At 45.3% G+C, this 27,747-nt stretch overlaps 1 protein-coding gene, 2 long non-coding RNA genes and 1 pseudogene across 11 annotated transcripts; 1 reads left to right on the plus strand and 3 right to left on the minus strand.

Annotated features, from left to right (window-relative positions):
- Nucleotides 1-58: 58 nt before the first annotated feature.
- Nucleotides 59-1,073, minus strand: LOC127917841 (uncharacterized). Of its 7 annotated transcripts, none has more exons than XR_008097893.1 (4): nt 1,037-1,073; nt 671-710; nt 391-468; nt 59-278 (listed from the first exon to the last, which is right to left on the minus strand). It is a non-coding gene; the product is annotated as an uncharacterized LOC127917841 (long non-coding RNA). The 7 variants fall into 7 exon arrangements; XR_008097892.1 differs by lacking the exon at nt 1,037-1,073 and adding an exon at nt 911-947; XR_008097891.1 differs by lacking the exon at nt 1,037-1,073 and adding an exon at nt 791-920.
- Nucleotides 1,074-6,688: 5,615 nt separating this feature from the next.
- The window catches only part of LOC127917842 (sodium bicarbonate cotransporter 3-like), a 34,493-nt pseudogene continuing 13,434 nt past the window's right edge, over nt 6,689-27,747 (minus strand).
- Nucleotides 8,089-10,087, minus strand: LOC127917844 (uncharacterized). Of its 3 annotated transcripts, none has more exons than XR_008097896.1 (3): nt 9,578-10,087; nt 9,098-9,367; nt 8,089-8,287 (listed from the first exon to the last, which is right to left on the minus strand). It is a non-coding gene; the product is annotated as an uncharacterized LOC127917844 (long non-coding RNA). The 3 variants fall into 3 exon arrangements; XR_008097897.1 differs by having other exon boundaries at nt 8,089-8,260; nt 9,098-9,394; XR_008097895.1 differs by having other exon boundaries at nt 9,098-9,394.
- Nucleotides 11,447-12,780, plus strand: LOC127917843 (complement C1q-like protein 4). The gene is made up of 5 exons (XM_052500911.1): nt 11,447-11,666; nt 11,845-11,895; nt 12,026-12,154; nt 12,227-12,528; nt 12,664-12,780. The coding sequence occupies exons 1-4, from the start codon at nt 11,504-11,506 to the stop codon at nt 12,526-12,528; spliced, it is 645 nt and encodes a 214-aa protein (XP_052356871.1). The 5' UTR covers nt 11,447-11,503; the 3' UTR covers nt 12,664-12,780.

The raw sequence follows: 27,747 nt of genomic DNA on the forward strand, positions 1-27,747 counted from the left end.
ATATCAGTCTGTCTTCCTCTGTCACAACCTCTCTCTATATATATATATATATATCAGCCTGTCTTCCTCTGTCACAACCTCTATATATATATCAGCCTGTCTTCCTCTATGTCACAACCTCTGTATATATATCAGCCTGTCTTCCTCTATGTCACAACCTCTGTATATATATCAGCCTGTCTTCCTCTATGTCACAACCTCTGTATATATATCAGCCTGTCTTCCTCTATGTCACAACCTCTGTATATATATCAGCCTGTCTTCCTCTATGTCACAACCTCTATATATATATCAGCCTGTCTTCCTCTGTCACAACCTCTATATATATATCAGCCTGTCTTCCTCTGTCACAACCTCTGTATATATATCAGCCTGTCTTCCTGTCACAACCTCTATATACATATCAGCCTGTCTTCCTCTGTCACAACCTCTGTATATATATCAGCCTGTCTTCCTCTATGTCACAACCTCTGTATATATATCAGCCTGTCTTCCTCTATGTCACAACCTCTGTATATATATCAGCCTGTCTTCCTCTATGTCACAACCTCTATATATATATCAGCCTGTCTTCCTCTATGTCACAACCTCTATATATATATCAGCCTGTCTTCCTCTATGTCACAACCTCTATATATATATATCAGCCTGTCTTCCTCTATGTCACAACCTCTGTATATATATCAGCCTGTCTTCCTTTATGTTACAACCTCTGTGTATATATCAGCCTGTCTTCCTTTATGTTACAACCTCTGTATATATATATCAGCCTGTCTTCCTCTGTCACAACCTCTGTATATATATCAGCCTGTCTTCCTCTATGTCACAACCTCTGTATATATATCAGTCTGTCTTCCTCTATGTCACAACCTCTGTATATATATCAGCCTGTCTTCCTCTATGTTACAACCTCTGTATATATATCAGCCTGTCTTCCTCTATGTCACAACCTCTGTATATATATCAGCCTGTCTTCCTCACCTATGTCACAACCTTCCTGTGATATATATCAGCCTGTCTTCCTCTATGTCACAACCTCTGTATATATATCAGCCTGTCTTCCTCTATGTCACAACCTCTGTATATATATCAGCCTGTCTTCCTCTATGTCACAACCTCACAGTAAACCAGCCTGTCTTCCTCTGTCTGTCGGCCTCTAATCACAATCAGCCTGTCTTCCTCTGTCACAACCTCTATATATATATTTTTACACCTATCTTAACTCTATGTCACAACCTCTCTTATTATATCAGCCTGTCTTCCTCTACTGTCACAGGGGCAGAAAGACATATTTCACCTTTGTCTTCCCCGGGGTCACAACCTCAGTTAACTAGTCCAACGCAATAACAACCTGTCTTCCTCTATGCACTCACAAGGAGACTGCCTGTTACGTAAATATATCAGCCTGTCTTCCTCTATATAAAAACAATCATAATCACTACTCAACTATACATGGTTGATGATATCACAAGATATTATCTAGCGTGTCCTGTGTTGCATATAATCTGACTGATATATATCAGTATCTGTCTTCCTGGTAGGCAGAAGCAGGCGCATACCTCTGTAACATTATCAGCCTGTCTTCCTCTTCACAACCTCTATGTGCGTATCATTGCGCTGTTTATGACTGTCAAACCTATCAACTATCAGGCTGTCTTCCTCTAGTGAAATGGCTGGCTAGTTAGCGCGCACTAATATATTTCAAACTTCACTGTCTTCCTTGGGGTATGTTTCACTTGCTCTCTGGGTAATATATATCGATGTGGTGGCTGTCTGTCCTTATGTATGCTGGTCTTCAACCCTCTGTATATATATCGGAAGCTATACTGTTACACTGGCTTCTAAAGTGCCTATAAGAACATTCAAAAGTTAATGAAATACAAATAGTATAGAGGGAAATCTTCCTATAATAACTACAATATCAGCCTGTCTTACCTAGGAATATTGAAGACTCATGTTAAAAGGAACCACCAGCTTTCATATGTTCTCATGTTCACAAGGAACTTAAATATCAGCTTTCTTACATGACACATATATGCACTTTTACTTTCTTCTCCAACACTTATATTCAGCTTGTCTTTATTTAAACCTTGAACATGTTTCATTATCTTACTTGAGGCTAAATTTAATATTGATGTATTATATTAAGTTAAAATATCAGTGTCTTTCAGTATTTTGTAATTGTCATTATTACAAATCATTGTTTTTAAAAAATGTATTATCAGCCTTTTATTTATTTAAAATCTGCATCTGCTGTCTTTTGTCCTCCATAATCGCCTGTCTTCCTCTGTCACAACATATATCAGTCTTCCAGTCACAACACACACAGTAAACAGTAGGTCACAACACACACACAGTGGTCACACACACACACAGTAGGTCACAACACACACAGTACACACACACACACACACACAGTAAACCAGTAGGTCACAGTCACAACACAGTAAACCAGTATCACAGTCACACACAGTCAGTAGGTCACACACACACAGTAAACCAGTCTGTCACAGTCACCAGTAAACCAGATAGGTGTCACACAGTAAACCAGAACGTTACATCACCTGAGTAAAACCAGTAGGTCACTTCTATAAACCATAACAACCAGTGAACCAGCTAGGTCACAACATGAGGATGGTGCAGAACAGGGCAGGGATGGCTCACAACACACACATAAACCAGAGGGGTCACAACCACACACAGATCAGCCAGCCAGGTTCTCACCGTGGGCAGAGGAGCACACACAGTAAACCAGAACGTCACAACACACACACAGTAAACCAGTAGGTCACAACACACACAGTCGGCCGAATTAACCAATAAACCAGGTCACAACACACACAGTAAACCAGTAGGTCACAACACACAAGTAAACCAGTATATATTTTCACACCTTTATTTAACTAGGCAAGTCACAGTTAACAACACATTCTTATTTTTAGGTCACAACACACACAGAAAGACTCTTAAACCATCAGGGGCAGAAAGGTCATCACCACACAGTCAAATGAATCACAACACTTACACAGTAACCAGTCCAACGCTCACAACAACCTGCCTCTCTCTCGTTAAACCAGCACTCACACAAGGAGACTGCCTGTTACGCAAATGCAGTAAAACAGTAAGTTGCTAGTCACAACAACACAGTAAACCAAAACAATCATAATCACACACAACTAAACCATGGTTGATGATAACACAAGGTATTAACACACACAGTAAACCTGACTGGCACAACATCACACATCTACAGCAGTGGTCACAACAGAACAGTAAAAGGTCACAACACACAGTAAACCAGAACGTCACAACACACACAGTAAACCAGTAGGTCACAACACACACAGTAAACCAGTAGGTCACAACCACACAGTAAACCAGTAGGTCACAACACACACAGTAAACCAGTAGGTCACAACACACACAGTAAACCAGTAGGTCACAATGACACAGTAAACCTAGGTCAAACACACAGTAAACCAGGCGTGTGACACACACAGTAAACCAGGCGTTCACAACACACACAGTAAACATTTCAAACGTCACAACACACACAGTAAACCAGAACGTGGTTGTTTCCCAGTAAACTCTGAACATGGGTAACGCTGTAAACCAGTAGGTCACAACACACACGGTAAACCAGCTAGGTCAAACACACACAGATGAACCAGGAGAGTCACGGAACACACAGTAAACCACTGGTCAATACTACACAGTGCCAGTATCAAGAACATCACAAAACCAGTTAGGTCAAATACACACAGTAAAAATAGTCACTATAATAACTAAACCTAAAACACTTACCAGTGAATATTGAAGACTCATGTTAAACCAGAACGTCACAACACACACAGTAAACCAGATGTTCTGAGCAGGAACTTAAACACACACACAAACCTTTTACTTTCTAGGTCACAACACTTTTTTCTAAACCATTTAAACCAAATTGAACATGTTTCATTATCTACTTGAGGCTAAATTAGGTAATTTGATGTATTATAGGTTAAAATAAGTGTTAATTCAGTATTTTTGTAACATTAAATTACAAATACATTGTTTTTAAAAATGGTATTATTTTTATTTATTCAAAATCTGCATCTGCTTTTAAACCAATAATCACAATCTAGTCACAACACACAGTAAACCAGTAGGTCACAACATATACAGTAAACCAGTAGGTCACAACACACACAGTAAACCAGTAGGTCACAACACACACACAGTAAACCAGAACGTCACAACACACACACAGGTCACAACACACACAGTAAACCAGTAGGTCACAACATATACAGTAAACCAGTAGGTCACAACACACACAGTAAACCAGTAGGTCACAACACACACACAGTAAACCAGTAGGTCACAACACACACACAGTAAACCAGTAGGTCACAACACACACACAGTAAACCAGTAGGTCACAACACACACACAGTAAACCAGTAGGTCACAACACACACACAGTAAACCAGTAGGTCACAACACACACACAGTAAACCAGTAGGTCACAACACACACACAGTAAACCAGAAGGTCACAACACACACAGTAAACCAGTAGGTCACAACACACACAGTAAACCAGTAGGTCACAACACACACAGTAAACCAGTAGGTCACAACACACACAGTAAACCAGTAGGTCACAACACACACAGTAAACCAGTAGGTCACAACACACACAGTAAACCAGTAGGTCACAACACACACAGTAAACCAGTAGGTCACAACACACACAGTAAACCAGTAGGTCACAACACACACAGTAAACCAGTAGGTCACAACACACACAGTAAACCAGTAGGTCACAACACACACAGTAAACCAGTAGGTCACAACACACACAGTAAACCAGTAGGTCACAACACACACAGTAAACCAGTAGGTCACAACACACACAGTAAACCAGTAGGTCACAACACACACAGTAAACCAGTAGGTCACAACACACACAGTAAACCAGAAGGTCACAACACACACAGTAAACCAGTAGGTCACAACACACACAGTAAACCAGTAGGTCACAACACACACAGTAAACCAGTAGGTCACAACACACACAGTAAACCAGTAGGTCACAACACACACAGTAAACCAGTAGGTCACAACACACACAGTAAACCAGAACGTCACAACACACACAGTAAACCAGAACGTCACAACACACACAGTAAACCAGAACGTCACAACACACACAGTAAACCAGAACGTCACAACACACACAGTAAACCAGTAGGTCACAACACACACAGTAAACCAGTATTTTTAGTGTTATACAGAACACTATTTCATGAGGATAGGACTGACCATTGCTGAGATATCTTATTTTCAAGTTATCGGAAAAGGTAAAAAATGTTGGACAGGTCGATGCTAATCCCTAGTCAATAATGGCAACAAACCACCTGTCTGGATTCTTAGATTCAACACATTTTGTTCAATGTCTCACGCTTGTCAAATTAACCATATTTCCATCCACAGGTTTTACGCGAGTAAAGAGTACGTCTGAAAATAATGATCATGACAGCTGCCATGGAAACAGGACGCTTCAGTACAATTTTATAAATGCTGACAGATAATCTGTTCGTTTGACATGGTGGGATCATTTTGTGTCTAAAATTAATTATGCAAGTAGTGGTGGGGGAAACACCTTTATACACAAATATTGATATAATAACCATCATATCAAAGTAAACTTGGGAGTCTCGATGAGATGGTGTGTTATCCTCCCACTACAACTCAGGAAAACATGCAGTTTATTAGGCTACAGATGAAATACATTCTGATTAACTTCAGTGATGACCTTGATGCTCCTTTCCAATAAATAGAGGGTCTTATTCTGGTGACATGGTCAATCCTTGACTGCCGCTTGCAAATAAAAACTAGTTCTTCTACAGAAACGATAAATGTAGACTAGCCTCCCCACATCGCCTTCCCCGACTGTATCAGAGCTGTTAGCTGGAGCGCAGGTGCCAAGACCAGAGTAAAGCACATTTGCTATTTTACGCAACAGTTTTTGTAGAGTTGAGTTGACAATGCGATGGAAATACATTGAACTTTAGATGTGTTATTCAGTACACGAAAGAGATCCGTTTGTGTGCACTACGTCATCACACGCTGTTTGGTGAAAATACCACTGCTGGGAAAATACTCAGATTGGTTTTATGTGGCTAATTGGATGGAAACCTAGCTACTGTTAAGGAACTTTCAGGATGATGGAGAACACCGAGATGATTCAAATACAAGTCAAATCGATTCAATTAAAATGCTGTATTAAGCAAATTATCTGAAATGTTTTCAGGTAAGGTGGTCGGTCATATTATTAACACATTTTAATGCTTTATGCAAAACTTAGTAACAATTTGAAACCATTTATGAAATGATAACTTTTGACAGTACTTTATCACACACACTGAACTGTAACACAGAAGGCTACTAGCGTAATAACATAGCTTACTTTTAAAAAAGGTAGGCCTACAATGGAGTTAGGTTAAATAGTCATGTTATTTTTGGTGTCGAGTTACTTTGGTGATGAGAGGATGAACTGCAGCAAATTATTAGCCTAGTCATAGCTAAATAACAGAACTAAGCCTGTTTCTAATCGATTGTAAAGGCTGTTGCCACTGAATTCTGGTAGTTTATACTTGAAAGAATAAAAACCATCAATCACAAAATTCCCCGCTGGCACATTACAGCCACTGCAGAGCAGCGCTGCCTCTCACCTGGGTTTTTACCTCAGCGAACTGTGTCAGCCACTCCCACACAGCTATCATGGAAGTGGGGGTGGCGAAAGGGGAATTTGGACCAATCCCTGACAACCCATGAACGTAGCTATGAAGCTCTACTTTGTAACTGGCTGTGTTTTTTTAAAGTTTCTCTGAAAACACCTGAATGACAGAAGTGAGGGAAAAACGTTTCTCCTGATATTTCAGTGAAAAGACGTCTGATGACCATGAAACAACCTCAGGACTTTCCATTGTCACATCGATCATACTCTTCTGCCAAGAGCAAATATGAACACACCGATTTCACGGGTTTCACAAAAAGGTCTTTGAACATCCTTAGCATGGCACTATACCCCGCAATGTCACATTCAGTATTGTGATTGCCACGTTAATGTTCAAATGATTTAATATGTATTTTGATGACCACATTATTGACATTAAGTCAAACAGATTTTTACAATTCTCGCATAATGTCCATTGTATGTCGTGTCACTCAACACAATAATAATAATAATGTATTCGGATATAATCATTTAGACTTTTTATTTTATTTTAAACAATTTAAAGGCCCAAACTAAATGAAATTCAGAGTTAACTGTTTGAAACCAATCCATACCTGAAAGCGGTCAGGCACATTCAGTTTGGGGGAGGGAACGCCCACCAGGTAGTCCACCAGGACCATGATCATGATGGTCAGGAAGACCGCAAAGTCACTGATGGTCGACCGTACCTGGAACACAGAAGGACAGAGAGTGAGAAAGAGTGCACAGCTGAAAAGAAAAGAGGTAAAGGTTCACGTATAGAGGATCAAACCAAGGGAGAGAGCAGAGTGGTAGGACCTAAACTCACTAGTACATAACCCTGACAGACACATCACTCCTACTCTAATGCCAAACCTTGGTGGGAAAGTAGAGCTTGGTCTTGAACTGCTTGAGGAAGGAGGAGAGGAAGAAGGTAGTGAAGAAGAGGATGACGGACCAGAAGAGGACGTCTGGGATGTAGGGACCATGGTGGCCGCAAGCTGGCCCAATAAATTCCCCACGCAGCCTAGAACACTCCTACAACACAGACCGGGGGAAGGACAGTTGAGGGTTGTCAAAATCAACTTCATGTCCATGCATGAAATCAATGTAATTTTACTATTGAAATGGAAAACCAGTACGAGACAGATTACAAAAATAAGAAGGTACCATGGACGCCCCATAAGCACACACATGCAAGCAGACACGCATAAAAACACACACAACTTACATTGACATCCAGTTGGGTCCAAGATATGGATTCTGGTGCGACCCCGCTGTGGTTCCAGACCTGCTGGATCTCAGGCGTGGCGTTAACCGGCGGAGAACATTGACATCTGAGACAGAGACTAAACATTAACCGACACCGTTCACCTACTACAACTGACCTAACTAACTAAAACACCGACAACAACTGACCTAACCAAAATACGACCTAACCAAAACGGCCACTACAACCGACCTAACCAAAACGGCCACTACAACCGACCTAACCAAAACGGCCACTACAACCGACCTAACCAAAACGGCCACTACAACCGACCTAACCAAAACGGCCACTACAACTGACCTAACCAAAACGCCCACTACAACTGACCTAACCAAAACCAAAACGGACCTAACCAAGACACTGACCTACTACAACCGACCTAACCAAAACGCCCACTACAACCGACCTAACCAAAACGCCCACTACAACCGACCAATCAAAACACCGACTAAACCGACCCAATCAAAACACCGACTACAACCGACCAAAACCACTAAACTGACCTAACCAAAACGGCCACTACAACTGACCTAACCAAAACACCCACTACAACTGACCTAACCAAGACACTGACCTAACCAAAACACCGACTACAACCGACCTAACCAAAACACCACTACAACCAAAAACCGACCAACCAAAACGGCCACTACAACCGACCCAACCAAAACGGCCACTACAACCGACCCAACCAAAACGCCCACTACAACCGATCCAACCAAAACGCCCACTACAACCGACCACTACAACCGACCCAACCAAAACGGCCACTACAACCGACCCAACCAAAACGGCCACTACAACCGACCCAACCAAAACCTAACCAAAACGGCCACTACAACCGACCTAACCAAAACGGCCACTACCAACCCGCCACTACAACCGACCTAACCAAAACGGCCACTACAACCGACCTAACCAAAACGGCCACTACAACCGACGGCCACTACAACCGACCTAACCAAACGGCCACTACAACCGACCTAACCAAAACGGCCACTACAACCGACCTAACCAAAACGGCCACAAACCGACCTAACCAAACGCCACTACAACCGACCTAACCAAAACACTACAACCGACCTAACCAAAACGGCCACTACAACCGACCTAACCAAAACGGCCACTACAACCGACCTAACCAAAACGGCCACTACAACCGACCTAACCAAAACGGCCACTACAACCGACCTAACCAAAACGGCCACTACAACCGACCTAACCAAAACGGCCACTACAACCGACCTAACCAAAACGGCCACTACAACCGACCTAACCAAAACGGCCACTACAACCGACCTAACCAAAACGGCCACTACAACCGACCTAACCAAAACGGCCACTACAACCGACCTAACCAAAACGCCCACTACAACCGACCTAACCAAAACGGTACAACCGACCTAACCAAAACGCCCAGCTCAGCGCCACTACAACGGACCTAACCAAAACACCGACCTAACCAAAAACGACTACAAGACCCAAGGACTACAACCGACCTAACCAAAACACAGACTACAACTGACCTAAGCTGACCTAACCAAAACACCGACTACAACCGACCTAACCAAAACGGCCACTACAACCGACCTAACCAAAACGCCCACTACAACCGACCTAACCAAAACGCCCACTACAACCGACCTAACCAAAACGCCCACTACAACCGACCTAACCAAAACGCCCACTACAACCGACCTAACCAAAACGCCCACTACAACCGACCTAACCAAAACGCCTACTACAACTGACCTAACCAAAACGCCTACTACAACTGACCTAACCAAAACGCCTACTACAACTGACCTAACCAAAACGCCTGAGGTAGTTTGGATGTGCAGAGTACACTTCCTTTAAACTATGTAGAAGGTCGTAGCTCAGCGTTCTAACACATAGAAGGTCGTAGCTCAGCGTTCTAACACGTAGAAGGTCGTAGCTCAGCGTTCTAACACGTAGAAGGTCGTAGCTCAGCGTTCTAACACGTAGAAGGTCGTAGCTCAGCGTTCTAACACGTAGAAGGTCGTAGCTCAGCGTTCTAACACGTAGAAGGTCGTAGCTCAGCGTTCTAACACGTAGAAGGTCGTAGCTCAGCGTTCTAACACGTGGAAGGTCGTAGCTCAGCGTTCTAACACGTAGAAGGTCGTAGCTCAGCGTTCTAACACGTAGAAGGTCGTAGCTCAGCGTTCTAACACGTAGAAGGTCGTAGCTCAGCGTTCTAACACGTAGAAGGTCGGAGCTCAGCGTTCTAACACGTAGAAGGTCGTAGCTCAGCGTTCTAACACGTAGAAGGTCGTAGCTCAGCGTTCTAACACGTAGAAGGTCGTAGCTCAGCGTTCTAACACGTAGAAGGTCGTAGCTCAGCGTTCTAACACGTAGAAGGTCGTAGCTCAGCGTTCTAACACGTAGAAGGTCGTAGCTCAGCGTTCTAACACGTAGAAGGTCGTAGCTCAGCGTTCTAACACGTAGAAGGTCGTAGCTCAGCGTTCTAACACGTAGAAGGTCGTAGCTCAGCGTTCTAACACGTAGAAGGTCGTAGCTCAGCGTTCTAACACGTAGAAGGTCGTAGCTCAGCGTTCTAACACGTGGAAGGTCGTAGCTCAGCGTTCTAACACGTAGAAGGTCGTAGCTCAGCGCTCTAACACGTAGAAGGTCGTAGCTCAGCGTTCTAACACGTAGAAGGTCGTAGCTCAGCGTTCTAACACGTAGAAGGTCGTAGCTCAGCGTTCTTACATGTAGAAGGTGGGGTCGTAGCGCAGCGTTCTTACATGTAGAAGGTGAGGTTGTTCAGCTTGTTGTTCATGTTGATGGGGTAGAGTTCCCCCAGGTGAACCAGCTTCTCCAGGGCCTCGTAGATGAAGATGATGCAGATGAGCGCTGCGAAGGCTTCCTCCGTGAAGCGGGTGATGTAACAGACCAGGGAGCTGGCGTCCGTGGCAACCAGGACGAGGCACAGGAAGGCCGTCCACAGGCCGATGCTGGTCCTCAAGGACAGGTAGGACAGGTCGTAGTCACTGGACAAGGGGAGATGGGGACACAGGGTTAGGGAGACAACACACACACAATACTAAATGTATATGGACAACTTAAAGTATTGGCTTTGGTCCTATACAACCCCGATATTTCACAAAATGAAAAATAATTTCAAACTTACAGAAGTAGGAATCCTAAAACTGAATAAGCAACAATCCTCATCCTGAAAAGCAATACTAGATCAGGTCACCTGTTGGACCCTGACCAGGTACACAAGGTCTGGATTTCCAGACTGGGGGGGACGGGAGATACACTATTTACCTTATTGAAGAACTAGGTTTAGAAAAAGCAATGACCCCGGGAATCCCTGTTTGCTTGCAACATCTCTGTGTGTGTGGGTGTATGTATGACAGAGAGTGGGTGTCTGTCTCTATAAGAGCTAAGGAGAGTGTGAGCCGTGTTACATTCTTTCTCTTCTCTCTGCGACCCTGTTGATCACACACACAGAGGCGAGCGATAATGGCACCCTGCAGCCTTCCACTGCTGGCCCTGGCCTGCCTGTCGCTGTTGGTCACAGCTCAGCCCACCTGGGGGGACCAGGACATCCCCTCCATGTTCAGACAGATCATGGACACTGTGGCAGAGCTGCAGGCCAAGTCTGACCTAACAGCCAGCGTGCTCGGTAAGATGGACCTGGAAAACATTATGCTGTGACAATTTAGGTTGTGTGTGTGTGTGTGTGTGTGTGTGTGTGTGTAAGCCTGAATTGCCACTGTATGTGCAGTGGAAGAGAGAGTGGGGCTGTGTATAAAGATAGATGTTACTACAGTGAAAGTGCTGTGTATTCTCCATGTTTCTAGCTATGAAAGAGAGAATGGAATCCATGGAGAAAGAGCTGCAGGCACTGAAAGGTGAGAAAGCATCATCTGTTGTGGTGAGGTTTCACACACGCAGATGCGTAGACAATTACATGACAACCAATGGTGTGTGATCTGGAATATTGATGTGTGTTGATAAATGAATGAAATGTGCATTCCACAGACATTCCTAAGGTGGCGTTCGCAGCATCACTGGGAGGCAATGGACTCCAAAAGGCAGGAGACTTTAACAAAAAGCTGGTCTACAGAGAGGTCTTGACAAATGTTGGTGGTGCATACAACGTAGAGACAGGTAACACACACACACACACACTTTAACCCTCTCCTCATTCTTCCCCTGTTAAAAACAACCCTGTCCTCACAGGTGAATTCACGGCTCCGGTTCGTGGAGTCTACTACATCCGGTTCACGGCCAACGCTCCTACAGACGTCACCTTGAGCTCCATGCTGTATAAGAACGGCGCCAAAGTCATTCTGGCCGCTCACGAGAGTCCGTCCGGCGAGGGCAGCGACACGGCGTCTAACGGAGCCACTCTGCTGCTGGAGGAGGGAGACAGTCTGCAAATGATGCTGTGGGCCAACACCCAGGTCTGGGACAACGCCAACCACCACAGCACCTTCAGCGGCTTCCTCCTCTTCCCCATGCCACAGCAGCTGAAGCAATAGGTTTCATCCCTCCTCTTCCCCATGCCACAGCAGCTGAAGCAATAGGTTTCATCCCTCCTCTTCCCCATGCCACAGCAGCTGAAGCAATAGGTTTCATCCCTCCTCTTCCCCATGCCACAGCAGCTGAAGCAATAGGTTACATCCCTCCTCTTCTCCATGACACAGCAACCAGAGACAGAGGTGTACATACACAGTAGCATTGTTTTCAACTGTTGTTAAATCATTGACTGAATTAAAAATAACATTGAGGAATTTGTTCTTAACTGACTTGCCTAGTTAAATAAGATTACGCTTCTGAAGCTAAGCAGGGTTGTTCCTGGTCAGTCCCTGGATGGGAGACCAGATGCTGCTGGAAGTGGTGTTGGATGGCCAGTAGGAGGCACTCTTTCCCCAGGGCAGTGATTGGCAACTGCCCTGTGTAGGGTGCAGTCTTTTTCGGATGGGACGTTAAACGGGTGTTCTGACTCTCTAAGGTCATTAAATATCCCATGGCACTTATCGTAAGAGTAGGGGTGTTAACCCCAGTGTCCTGGCTAAATTCCCAAGCTGTCCCTCATACCATCATGACCACCTAATCATCCCCAGCTTACAATGGGCTCCTTCAGCCCTCTCCTCTCCCCTGTAACTATTCCCCAGGTCGTTGCTGTAAATGAGAACGTGTTCTCAGTCAACTTACCTGGTAAAATAATGTTAAAAATATATTTAAAAATAAATAAAATATTCTGCATATTAGACTGGGATTTTAACTTATACCTCTTACCTCCAGTGGGAACATCAGTTATTGTCCAGTAGATAATTTATCTTAACCCCTGGCATGATCTTTTCTCATTGAGTACTTGGGGCTAATACAATAATACACCACAACTTGATTACAGACGGTCACTTCTGTTTCAGTTGAGTGTAGGTGTCAGTCTTCTCTTTACCAGCAGATGCGCTATAGTAACACCATTTCCAGATCTGGTTTACAGTAGTCTGGCCACCAGCCCTGTCCCTTTACAATGTGAACAGGCTTTCAAGTTGTAGGCCACCTTTAAATCTGATGTTAGTGCTGGGCTGTATGGGTTCCCATCATATTGCTCATCAAATCCTTCCAGATGAAGGAAGGAAAGGAGACAAGAGAAGGTGTTCTTAGGAGGGAAAGGAGACAAGAAAAGGTGACAAGAAAGAGGCAGGGTTCACATTCTGACACATGGAATTCCATGACGTCTCCATGACTTTTAACATTTCCATCAACCAACAATTGGTGGCGTCTATATGTATAAAAAAATCAGTCTCTGATCCCATAAACAATCTCCTGTCGTCAGCGTAATGTGGCAACACTGGGAGGCTGATCTCTGATCCCATGTACCATCTCCTGTAGTTAAGCAAGGCACTTAACTTAGCAAAAAAAGACACATCCCCTTTTCAGGACCCTGTCTTTCAAAGATAATTCGAAAAAATCCAAATAACTTCACAGATCTTCATTGTAAAGGGTTTAAACACTGTTTCCCATGCTTGATCAATGAACCATAAACAATTAAGGAACATGCACCTGTGGAACGGTCGTCAAGACACTAACAGCTTACAGACAATAGGCAATTAAGGTTACAGTCATGAAAACTTAGGACACGAAAGAGGCCTTTCTACTGACTCTGAAAATCACCAAAAGAAAGATCTGTGTGAATGTTCCCTTAGGCATGCTGCAAGGAGGCATGAGGACTGCAGATGTGGCCAGGGAAATAAATTGCAATGTCCGTACTGTGAGACGCCTAAGACAGCGCTACAGGGAGACAGGACAGACAGCTGATCGTCCTCGCAGTGGCAGACCACGTGTCACAACACCTACACAGGATCGGTACATCTGAACATCACACCTGCGGGACAGGTACAGGATGGCAACAACAACTGCCCGAGTTACACCAGGAACGCACAATCCCTCCATCAGTGCTCAGACTGTCCGCAATAGGCTGAGAGAGGCTGGACTGAGGGCTTGTAGGCCTGTTGTTAGGCAGGTCCTCAACAGACCTCACCGGCAACAATGTCACCTATGGGTAGAAATCCACCGTCCCTGGACCAGACAGGACTGGCAAAAAGTGCTCTTCATATGACGAGTCGCGGTTTTGTCTCACCAGGGGTGATGGTGGAATTGGCGTTTATCGGCGAAGGTCTAGCGTTACACCGAGGACTTGGTGATTTGGAGGTGGAAGGGCCGTCATGGTCTGGGGCGGTGTGTAACAGCATCAGACTGAGCCTGTTGTCATTGCAGGCAATCTGCGTTACAGGAAAGACATCCTCCTCCCTCATGTGGTAACCCTTCCTGCAGGCTCATCCTGACATGACCCTCCAGCATGACAATGCCACCAGCTATACTGTTCGTTCTGTGCGTGATTTCCTGCAAGACAGGAATGTCAGTGTTCTGCCATGGCCAGCGAAGAGCCCGGATCTCAATCCCATTGAGCACGTCTGGGACCTGCTGGATCGGAGGGTGAGGGCTAGGGCCAGGGCCATTTCCCCCAGAAAAGTCTGGGAACTTGCAGGTGCCTTGGTGGAAGAGTGGTGTAACATCTCACAGCAAAAACTGGCAAATCTGGCACAGCTCATGAGGAGATTCACTGCAGTACTTAATGCAGCAGATACTGACTGTTCATTTTGATTCTGCCCCCCTGTTCATGGTGGACATTATTCCATGTCTGTGGAACTTGTTCAGTTTATGTCTCAGTTGTTGAATCTTGTGTTCATACAAATATTTACACGTTAAGTTTATTGAAAATAAACCCAGTTAACAGTTAGAGGACGTACATTTTTTTGCTGAGTTTAGAATACCTATTAGGAAACTGTATTAAACATGTAGTCAACCCTTAAGACAGGAGAGCCACTGGTAGTGCAGGCTTTTGATCAAGCCCTGCTCAAACACATCCGAGCCAGTTTATCAAGGTCCGATGGAGCATCTCATTTCTAATGGTTTGTTAGAGGGGGACTGGAATAAAAGTCTGCACTCTCCTTAGCTATCCTGGAGGATGGTTGACCTCCCTTGATGTAAAACATTGCAACATTACCACCAAATAAATGTTATGCCTTTTGAAATCATTAATTCAATATATCAAAAGATCAAAAGGCTACAAATATTTTATTCAGCTGTTCAGTCATATTGATCTTAGAAGTGTTTACTTTGCAGGCTGACTGGTATCTATTGAGTTGTAATGTCTCATACATTGGATACCCAAATCAACAGGGGGAAAAAAGGCTACATAGAATATTTTTCCCTAAAATTAATATTCACTATTCACAAATAATTACTTTGATTCACACGATCCAATTCACCACAATTGAACCGAATCCCAACTAATACAATAGCAAAGTGAATCATTTATTTAGCCAAACTGGAATCGTTTAAATGAATCATGAATTGTTCAAAAAAGTTAAATGAACTTTGTCTGGCCTTATTGACGAGTATCGGTGGAAAGTTTTTGGGCAGAGAACATTCATACATGCTAATAATAGCTAAACAGTTAACTAGAGGATAGAAGACATGTTTTGCATTAGCTACCTAGTTAATTTGTTCTATCATATTTTGTAGGCTAGGCCTACCTGCTGCTGTAATGTTCCCACTGTCTCGCTCTTCTTGAGCAACGGCCCACTAGTCTAGCACTACGCACATGATGCTCGCAAACACCGATACGCTAGTGTCATTCCGATCCTGGCTGATATGTAGATTTTTATTTTATTGATAAAATATTTTAACACGGTGCCTAAAAAATTACATTAACAGAAATTATTAAATGAATTTCCATGACATTCGAAAACGTTTTGGGAATTTATCATTTTCCCAAAATTTTCCAACTTTCATTAGGCTCCTGAGTGGCAGTCCAAGGCACTGCATCTCAGTGGTAGAGGCGTCACTACAGAACCTGGTTCGATTCCATGCTGTATCACAACCGGATGTGATTGGGAGTCCCACAGGCCGGCACACAATTGGCCCAGTGTCGTCCGGTTTAGGGTTTGGCCAGGGGTAGGTCATCATTGTAAATAATAATTTGTTCTTAACTTACTTACCTAGTTAAATAAAGGTTAAATAAAATTCCAGGACTTTCATGACAATACGAACCCTGAGGAGGTGTTTGAGACAGTTGGGACACTGCTACAGCAGTAGCCTGCACACTCACCTGCAGAACTTGAAGAGGATCTTCTCAAAGACCAGGACTGGTCCGGTGCTGCCCAGGATGGTGAGTGGCTGGCCCGCAAACATGGAGAAGGCCACGCCCGTCAGAGACGCCCCGAACAACGACTCGATCGCACTCTGGGTGTGAGTGAGAGTGAGGGGAGATTAGGCAAAGACGGTGAGCAATTAAACATTTTTATCACAAAGTCATCAATAACTGTAGACAAATACAATATCTCCCATTAGTTTCTGGTGACATCACTCACGATGTTTCCCTTGGTGGCCTCGCCCAGCAGGCCTCCGAAAGTGATGACAGGGGACATGCAGGCACAGTAGAGGAACAGCACAGAGGCCAGGCACTGCAGGCTCAGAGCATCCCTAATATCGCTCCACAGGAACGGAGCTTTCCTCCTTACATCCATCACCAGGCCCCCAAAGATCCTGACAGAGGAGAGAGAGGGAGGGAGGGAGGAGGGAAGCCAGTGAGGGAGGGAGGGAAGCCAGTGAGGGAGGGAGGGAGGGAGGGGGAGCCAGTGAGGAGGGAGGGGAGGGAGGGAAGGGAGGGAAGCCAGTGAGGGAGGGATGGAGGGAGGATGGGGGGAGGGAGGGAGAGTGAGGGAGGGAGGGAGGGAGGGAGGGAAGCCAGTGAGGAGGGAGGGGGGGAGGGAGGGAGGGAGGGAGGGAAGCCAGTGAGGGAGGGATGGAGGGAGGGAGGGAAGCCAGTGAGGGAGGGAGGGAGGGAGGGAGGGAAGCCAGAGGGAGGGAGGGGGAGAGGGAGGGAGGGGAAGCCAGTGAGGGAGGGAGGGAAGCCAGTGAGGGGGAGGGAGGGAGTTTTAATAATAGTTTAATTGCTAGAGAGATGTGATATCATCTCTGCACCTTTAGTATTGGGGACAACTCTAAATCAAAGCCAACTCAAAAAACTGGACAGACTAAATGTAGTAGGCAGTTGGAATATAGCCAGCAATGGAAACCGTGCCAGCTGAGGGGACATAAATAATTGTCACAGACACACATCCTGTACAGGCCACTTCAGGTCATGTTTCAGAGAGGGGTCAAGAACAGCATGTCTAAAGCCTGCATAGACTCTTTAAAGTGATGTCGCCCTTAATGCCATAGTTATTAACTAACTTCTTCACTGAGCAGAATGTCATTACTCAACATTACACAGTAACTGCTGCTCAATAATATACAACTATACTTAGTAGTTCCCATGAAATAACCTACAATTGAAGACAAGTTAGTAAAATAAAAAAGAAATTAGTATATATTTGGTCTTTTTCATGAACTAGAAATACACTATGGTGTGGTTTCAGTATTATTGGAGAGTGAATGGTGTGTAGACTGTGTGTGTGTGTGGGGTACCGGTGTGTAGACGGTGTGTGTGTGGGGTACCGGTGTGTAGACGGTGTGTGTGGGGTACCGGTGTGTAGACGGTGTGTGTGGGGTACCGGTGTGTAGACGGTGTGTGTGGGGTACCGGTGTGTGTGGGGTACCGGTGTGTGGGGTACCGGTGTGTGTGGGGTACCGGTGTGTAGACGGTGTGTGGGGTACCGGTGTGTAGACGGTGTGTGGGGTACCGGTGTGTGTGGGGTACCGGTGTGTGTAGACGGTGTGTGTGGGGTACCGGTGTGTGTGGGGTACCGGTGTGTATGGGGTACCGGTGTGTAGTGGGGTGTGTGTGGGGTACCGGTGTGTGTGGGGTACCGGTGTGTGTGGGGTACCGGTGTGTAGACGGTGTGTGTGGGGTACCGGTGTGTGTGGGGTACCGGTGTGTGTGGGGTACCGGTGTGTGTGGGGTACCGGTGTGTAGACGGTGTGTGGGGGGTTGTGAGGTACTGGTGAAGTGCTGTTAGATGAAAGGCTGCAGTAGACCTCTTTAGCTTCTACATCAGACTCATGAAAGACTTTCCAGACCTCTAGTGAACAGCTCTCTTCATGTTTATAATGCTTTTATAATGAGCTGCCAAGGTGACCACTCAGTCTGGCAGCTCCTTTTCATCAAAAGGGACTTAAAGAAAACCCATTGTGTGTGTTTGTGTGAGAGAGACCCACCTCCCTGTCCTCTGTAGCTCTGGTCCTGCTTGGTGCTGGTCTTCCTTGAAGGACTCATTATGGGCAGAGCCATTGGGCAATGAGGGCATCTTCCTCTTGTCCTGTGTAGAGAGAAAAGCCCCCCACAGGCCAGGTTACTGCACAGCCCTCAACATTCTAACCATCCGTACTGTACACAACGTGTCCACAGCAGTTCTCTTACAATATTACCCATCAGCATCTCACACGTTCAATAGCAGCCAACCAACATCTTGGTCCAGATCCCTCACCTGAGATGGGACACTCTTGGGGGGCTCGATTCGTATCGTAGGGTCCCACTCTCCTGGGGGTAGGACGGTCACCTGGTCCAGAAACTCATCTATCCCCGACAGCAGATCGTTCCGGTCTTTGGCCTTGTACGCTACATCATGGAAGACCTGGCACAGGACGACAACAGCAGTCTCTCAAACGACATGTCGCTGCTTCTGACGCCACAGCATGGGACCAATTGGTGATTGGCCAAGGTTGAAATTGGACCAATCCAGAGCTGTGTTGTAGTGCTCCTCACCTCGTCTGTCATCAGCGTGGCGATGGAGCGGCCGATCTCGTGGTACTGAGGACCCTTTCCAAACGGACCCAGCAGCAGGAACAGGAACCTGACCAATAGGAGAGCAGGATAGAATCAGAGTCCATCCAAGCACACACCACCGCACGTCCCCCTCAACACACAATGTTTTTCAAAAATGGTTGTCTATTGCAATAACTCCTTCACAGTCAAAATAACTAAATGCCTGTCATGCGATTCAGATAAGTGTGTGTACACACTTACCTGGTGGGTACGGGCACCTCAGTGAGACCAGTGAGCAGCACGGCGGGGGACAGCCTGATGAATGCTATGATTGGTCGCTCCAGGAATTCCACCTCTCCCACCAGCACGTTGGACGCCTCCGCCCCAGGAGGGATCTTCTTCATGAAGTTCATGTCCACCTGTGAGGTTGAAGGTCACAGGGTTAAGCAGGAAGTATACATGCTTGGATGTTCCTGAAGTTGAATTGTATTGGCCATGCAGGGTTCACAGACATTTAGACAGATTGAATTTCAGGACTTTAAACTAAATTCCCATGACAACAACTGGTGGTGTTTAAATAGAAGTATATATTTTTGGGCAGAAATGTGGTATCAACACTTGGAGGCTGGAGGCTGATCCCATGTAGTCTACCATCTCCTGTCGTTGTGAAAGACACTTAACCCCCCACAAAGTAGAATCCCTGTTAGGCAACTGTATAAACACATGTGGTCAACCCTCAGTCTGGAGAGCTGATGGGTGTGCATGCTTTTGATACAGCCCTGTTCAAACACGTTGCAGTCAGTTTATCAAGGTCCGGTTGAGCAACTCATTTCTAAAATGTTTTGTTAGAGGACTAAAATAAATACATGGAATACAAGCCTACACTCATTAGCTCTCCTGAAGAATGGTTGACCTCCCTGGATGTAAAACATACGTGGTGGAAATGTTGCTCTGGCTTTGTCCAATAATTAGCTCATTCAATATATCAAAGATCATATAGGGGGAAGGCATAGAGGAAACACTGAACAGTTAACTAGAGGGAGAGAGAGAACTAGCCAGGATACAAGATTTGAATTGGCTACCTACTCTGTTCTCTGTTCATATTTTATAGGCCTCTCCTTGAGCAATGGCCCACTGGTATACATGCAGGTGATGGACACACAGATGCACTGAAGTTGATTTTGATGTGATTGGTAAAGAATATGTGCCCAAATAAAATACACGGGAAAAAGTATTCTTTTCAGATTTTACAATTTTCTAAACTTTTCCAGGACTGGAAAACGTTGTAAATGTTTTTTTATTTTTTAAAAAGACTTCCAAGATTTAAGGCCGTACCAACCCTACATTATGTGTTTGCCAAATTTCTACAAAATTCTCAACTGTTATAAACTGTGGAAAATATAAGGTGTGTTTTGGTAACATGGTCAGTTACTGAGAATGTGTGTATAGATGGGTAGTTTGAGGGTTGAACTACCCCCCCCAAAAGAACCAGGGCGTGTACACCATTAATCACATGTACCAGGCAAGGAGACGGGGTACCTTATCGCCTACATTATGGACCCTACCCACGACGTCTACACTGTGGACCCTACCCCTACACCGCGGACCCTACCCCACGGACGCTACCCGCTACCCCTACACCGTGGACACTACCCACTACCCCGCGGACGCTACCCGCTACCCCTACACCGTGGACACTACCCACTACCCACACACCGTGGACACTACCCACTACCCCTACACCGTGGACTACCCACTACCCCTACACCGTGGACCCTACCCACACACCGTGGACCCTACCCACTACCCACACACCGTGGACCCTACCCACTACCCACACACCGTGGACCCTACCCACTACCCCTACACCGCGGACACTACCCACTACCCCTACACCGCCGCTACCCACTACCCGTGGGACCACTACCCCACTACCCTACCCACTACCCCGTGGACACTACCCACTACGTGGACCCTACCCACACCGTGGACCCCTACACCATGGACCCTACCCACTACCCCACCGTGGACCCTACCCACTACCCCTACCCGTGGACCCACTACCCTACACCCGGACCTACCCCGTGGACCCTACCTACTACCCCGTGGACCCTACCCACTACCCCGTGGACCCTACCCACTACCCCGTGGACCCTACCCACTACCCCTACCCACTACCCCTACATCGTGGACACTACCCACACATCGTGGACACTACCCACTACCCCAACATCGTGGACACTACCCACTACCCCATGGACCCTACCCACTACCCCTACACCATGGACCCTACCCACTACCCCATGGACACTACCCACTACCCCTACACCGCGGACACTACCCACTACCCCTACACCGCGGACACTACCCACTACCCCATGGACACTACCCACTAACCCTACCCACTACCCCATGGACACTACCCACTACACCCTACACCATGGACACTACCCACTACCCCGTGGACCCTACCCACTACCCCTACACCGTGGACCCTACCCACTACACCATGGACACTACCCACTTACACTGTACTATGGATGCTTCCGTCAGAAGCGATGACCTCAAACAGGACACCTAATAAATAATAAATCACATAGAATATGTGTGGTTGCTGTGCTGCCGACAGCCGTACTGCTGCACAAAAAAGATAATGAAAACATCAGATTCTCTGAACCACGGTCGGACCACTACAGACAGACCAACACAGTCACAGCACTACGGTCACACACACGGCACTGGCAGGTAACATGTTATGTACAGTCACGTCACGGAACACAGTCTCATGGATCAACACAACAGCACTGATGGGCCGGGGCCAGTGATTGACAGGAGAGAAGACTTACTGCAGGCCTCCTGGCACCCCGCCCCAGGAACCACAACTACAGTGGCAAGCATGCTGAGAGTAGGACAAACAGGGGCACAACTTAATTCAGATCACACCATAAGCGCAGATCACTCAGCTAGGGTCCAATCTGGATCCATGATGTCACCTCTTATTATAATATCATCCTCTTAATACACTGTTCTCATACCCATCAGTCCCCCAAGGAGCAGAAACCAGTCACTTTGTTCAGTATCCAGCATGTGTTACTTCAAATGAGATTGAATACTTTCCGAATGCATTGTATATCTGACCCTTTGACTTTTCCACTTGTCACGTTCAATTCATTATTTACCTCAATCTACACACAATACCCCATAATGACCAAGCGAAAACATGTTTTTAGAAATTAATCTTTGAAATGTTTCTACAACTTGGAGTCCACCTGTGGTAAATTCAATTGATTGGACATGATTTGGAAAGGCAGACACCTGTCTATAGAAGGTCTCACAGTTGGCAGTGCATGTCAGAGCAAAAACCAAGCCATGAGGTGGAAGAAATTGTCTATAGAGCTCCGAGACAGGATTGTGTTGAGACACAGATCTTGGGAAGTTTACCAAATAATTTCTGCAGCATTGAAGGTCCAAGAACACAGTGGCCTCCATCGTTCTTAAATGGAAGGAGTTTGGAACCAAGACTCTTCCTAGAGCTGGCTGTCCGGCCAAAACTGAGCAATCAGGGGGGAACAGGGCCTTGGTCAAGGAGGTGACCAAGAACCAGATGGTCACTCTGACAGAGCTCCAGAGTTCCTCTGTGGAGATGGTTGTCCTTCTGGAAGGTTCTCCCATGTCTGCAGCACTCCACCAATCAGGCCTTTATCTTCCACCTCATGAAAGGCATCACAGTCTGCTTGGAGTTTGCCAAAAGACAACTAAAGGACAAAGAGAAACAAGATTCTCTGGTCTGATGAAACCAAGATTGAACTCTTTGGCCTGAATGCCAAGTGTCACGTCTGGAAGAAACCTGGAACCATCCCCTACGGTGAAGCATGAGTGGCAGCATCATGCCGTGGGGATGTTTTTCAGCAGCAGGGACTGGGTGACTAGTCAGGATCGAAGGAAAGAGATCTTTGATGAAAACCTGCTCCAAAGCGCTCTGGACCTTGAACTGGGGTGACGGTTCACCTTCCAACAGGACAATGACCTAAGCACACAGCCAAGACAATGCAGGAGTGGCTTCGGGACAAGTCTCTGAATGTCCTTGAGTGGCTCAGCCAGAGCCCAGAGTTGAACCCGATCTAACATCTCTGGAGAGACCTGAAAATAGAGCTTGAGAGGATATGCAGTGTCATACCCAAGAAGACTTGAGGCTATAATCAATGCCAAAAGTGCTTTAACAAAGTACAGAGTAAAGGGTCTGAATACTTAAATAAAATGTGATTTCAGTTATTATTTTATTTCTAAAAACCTGTTTTTGCTTTGTCATTATGGGGTATTGTGTGTAGATTGAGGGATAAACATAAATAAATTGTAGAATAAGGTTGTAACGTAACAAAATGTGGGGAAAAAAAGGGATCTGAAATATTATTGAATGCACTGTATAAACCCTGGATTTCTGATGCTATGTATTGGCCAATCAGAGGCTTTGAAGCTAGCGGCTGCCATATTGAGTTCTCTGTAGAGCCCTGCATGGGCATGAATTTTAAGCCCGAGCCCTACCTATGCTGTGATGTTCAGGTCCTACCCAGGCCCGATTGCTTCAACCAAATTAAAGCCCCGTCCCTGACCGAAACCAAAAATAACTTCCTCCATTAGTAAATCCATTAGCTGCTCTGTCAGTCTCACCCTGCGCGCAGCTCGCTCTGCATGCACTCTACTCATGGCGGCTCTGAGCGAGTATCCATAGCAACGGCCCTGCTAGGGCTGCTCTGCTCAATGACGAGACATGACAGAGCAGTTAACTACTTTGTCACTAACAAAACTCAAGGACCATTATTTTCTGTGAAATAATCTCTCCTGTTTTATATTTGACGAGGTTGAAGCACTTCTGACACCATGTTATGATCGTTGTCAGATATGACTATTGCGCAGGAGAGCATGAGCAAATGGCTCAGCTTCAAAATGTTTGTGATCAATTTAGTGATACACAAGCCCTGCATGTTCCCTAGATATTGATAAAAAAGGCCCTACTCGCCCTGACCCAATGTATAATGTCGGGCCCGGGTCGGGTAGCAAAGCTCTACTTGTCTGTCCTCGTGACCGTGGGTCTACACACTGCTCAGCAGTGGGAGGAGAGACGTTACCTTGCTGAAGTCCACAGTGCTGTTCTCTCTGCTTCCTCCGTTGATGCGGCTCTCACTCGGTTTACTGTTCTCCAGGTTCCCAGGAGCTGACTGGGGGATGCCAGGAGGCCTGCCCAAGGGGTGGAAGGGGGTAGAAGAAACCAGTGGTCAATTGAACAGTAAAAAATGAACTGTGTGTATGGCCGATATGAATGGGGAATTGGTACAATTTGTAGACGTACACAATTATATGTGTCTGAGAAGGAGAGCGGGGGGCTATGCATGTGTGACTCCGTGAGTTTGAGAGTTTGTTCAGACATGCAGCTGCTCTGTACATGCTGGGTGAGAAACTCCACGTATCACAACAAAGTAATCAGAGATGGTAGAAATAACTAAACAGTGGGGGGTCAATAGACACCCATAGACATCCTCTGTGTTTACAGGACCGACCCTACGGAGGCTGGAGTTGGACAGAAAGGTTTCAGAGGGAGATTAGTGGTGGAATGTGCACCAATGGGGCCCTGCCTATCAATCCCCTGCTTCTTACTGAACCAGTCAGCCAAGATACACCACATGGTCCAATAAGACAGCACATTTAAAGCTGGGAAAAACAGAACACACTCACGTGTTGGTATTTACACACACGGCATGGCCTCAGCCTCTTGCTGTAAAAACATATTTTGACCCATCATCTCACGGTCTAAGAACCTTGCCAATTGAAACTAGGACTTGCTATGGAACTCACTCTGTGTAATACTGTGCAGCGTCTGTGTGCATATGGGGGTGAAACCTGAGCACGCCTCACATTAAACCCTGATATCATTTATTAGACAGTGGTAACGGGGGTAATAGTGCCTGATTACGATAACATAGGGCCAACTTCATGTAAAGTTTACATGAAGTTGGCCCTATGTTATCGTAATCAGGCACACACCTGATGTAAACAGTTACCAAACTTCGTATAAGGGTAACTCTCAACTCCAGCCTTTGCCCAAACTGCTCACATTTTCAGGTGAGAAGTTGTGGGTAGCGGGGAAATTGCTCATAAATATACATTTTTGTGGGTGGGTAAACATAGTAGTACCTGATCCCAACACTAAAGCATTCTCAGAAGTCCACTGGCACGTGCTGATAATAAACTTATGTGCTTCTCAAGCAAATATGGCTCTGGACAGTTAACTCTCAGTGGAAAGGTGATGGGTTCCTGACATCTACTGCCAGTGTAAATTAAAATCCCCAATGTGGTGCAAAAAAATGAAATGTGGACTAACATTTATTGCAGTATTGTGTTAGAGAAAAAAGTGAGTCATCCCCTTGATAATGAAGATTAGGGGCTCATTTCAATCCAACCCACATTGCAGTATTCATGCTGTAGCTCTTGGTCAAATTAACTCAATAGTCTTGGGTACTGTATAAAAACCTACAACTACTACCAGGGCCACCCCTCTCACAGGCATGTTTTCACTTTTCAGAATTACAAGTGTGTGGGCACATGATGAATATTGTAAATAAAAATGTTTATCTATCCATCCATCCATAAGTCGGATGTTTCACATACACCTAAGCCAAATACATTTAAACTCAATTTCACAACTCCTGACATTTAATCCAAGTAAAAATGTCCCGTCTTAGGTCAGTTAGGATCGTCACTTTATTTTAAGAATGTGAAATGTCAGAATAATAGTAGAGAGAAGGATTTATTTCAGCTTTTATTTCTTTCATCACATTCCCAGTATGTCAGAAGTTTACATACACTCAATTAGTATTTGGTAGCATTGCCTTTAACTTGGGTCAAACGTTTTGGGTAGCCTTCCACAAGCTTCCCACAATAAGTTGGGTGAATTTTGGCTCATTCCTCCTGACAGAGCTGGTGTAACTGAGCAGGTTTGTAGGCCTCCTTGCTCGCACACGCTTTTTCAGTTCTGCCCACACATCTTCTATAGGATTGAGGTCAGGGCTTTGTGATGGCCACTCCAATACCTTGATTTTGTTGTCTTTAAGCCATTTTGCCAAAACTTTGGAAGTATGCTTGTGGTCATTGTCCATTTGGAAGACCCATTTGCAAACAAGATTTCACTTCCTGACTGATGTCTTGAGATGTTGCTTCAATATATCCACATAATTTTCCTCCCTCATGATGCCATCTATTTCGTGAAGTGCACCAGTCCCTCCTGCAGCAAAGCACCCCCACAACATGATGCTGCCACCCCTGTGCTTCACTGTTGTGATGGTGTTCGTCGGCTTGCAAGCCTCCCCCTTTCCTCCAAACATAAATGGTCATTAACAGTCTATTTTTGTTTCATCAGACCAGAGGACATTTCTCCAAAAAGTTCAATCTTTGTCCCTATGTGCTGTTGCAAACCGTAGTCTGGTTTTTCTATGGCGGTTTTGGAGCAGTGGCTTCTCCCTCCTTCCTTGCTGAGCGGCCTCTCAGGTTATGTCGATTTGGACTCGTTTTTACTGTGGATATAGATACTTTTGTACCTGTTTCCTACAGCATCTTCACAAGGTCCTTTGCTGTTGTTATGGGATTGATTTGCACTTTTAGCACCAAAGTATGTTCATCTCTAGGAGACAGAACTTCCCTTCCTTCCCGAGCAGTATGATGGCTGTGTGGTCCCATGGTGTTTATACTTGCATACTAGTGTTTGTACAGATGAAAGTGGTACCTTCAGGCATTTAGAAATTGCCCCCAAGGATGAACCAGACTTGTGGAAGTCTTCTTGGCTGATTTCTTTGATTTTCCCATGATGTCAAGCAAAGAGGCACTGAGTTTGAAGGTAGGCCTTGAAATACATCCACAGGTACACCTCCAATTGACTCAAATTATGTCAATTAACCCATCATATGCTTCTAAAGCCATGACATAATTTTCTGGAATTTCCCAGTCTGTTTAAAGGCACAGTCAACTTAGTGCATGTAAACTTCTGACCCACTGGAATTGTGGTACAGTGAATTATAAGTGAAATAATCTGTGTTTAAACAATTGTTGGAAAAATTACTTGTGTCATGCAAAAAGTAGATGTCCTAACAGACTTTCCAAAACTATAGTTTGTTAAGAAATGTGTGGACTGGTTGAAATACTAGTTTTAATGACTCCAACCTAAGTGTATGTAAACTTCCAACTTCAACTGTACACATCTCTGCCCCATGTGGGATTAGAACTCAAAACCATTGAACTATGAGCCATTGTCATCTATTTCTTGTAACGATGGATGTAGCTACAAATAAATGTATAATCCTCATAGCCTCCATGTTTTTTTTTCTTCGTTAAAGATGCATGAAACGGTAAGCAAAAACGTTGAATTTGGTCATGTGCGGAAATGTGCCTTCCTGCCTTTAGAATTTTGTGTAACGCCAGTAGTCTGGTCAAG

The sequence above is a fragment of the Oncorhynchus keta genome, unplaced genomic scaffold (genome assembly GCF_023373465.1).
Source record: "Oncorhynchus keta strain PuntledgeMale-10-30-2019 unplaced genomic scaffold, Oket_V2 Un_contig_12340_pilon_pilon, whole genome shotgun sequence".
Taxonomy (NCBI): domain Eukaryota; kingdom Metazoa; phylum Chordata; class Actinopteri; order Salmoniformes; family Salmonidae; genus Oncorhynchus; species Oncorhynchus keta.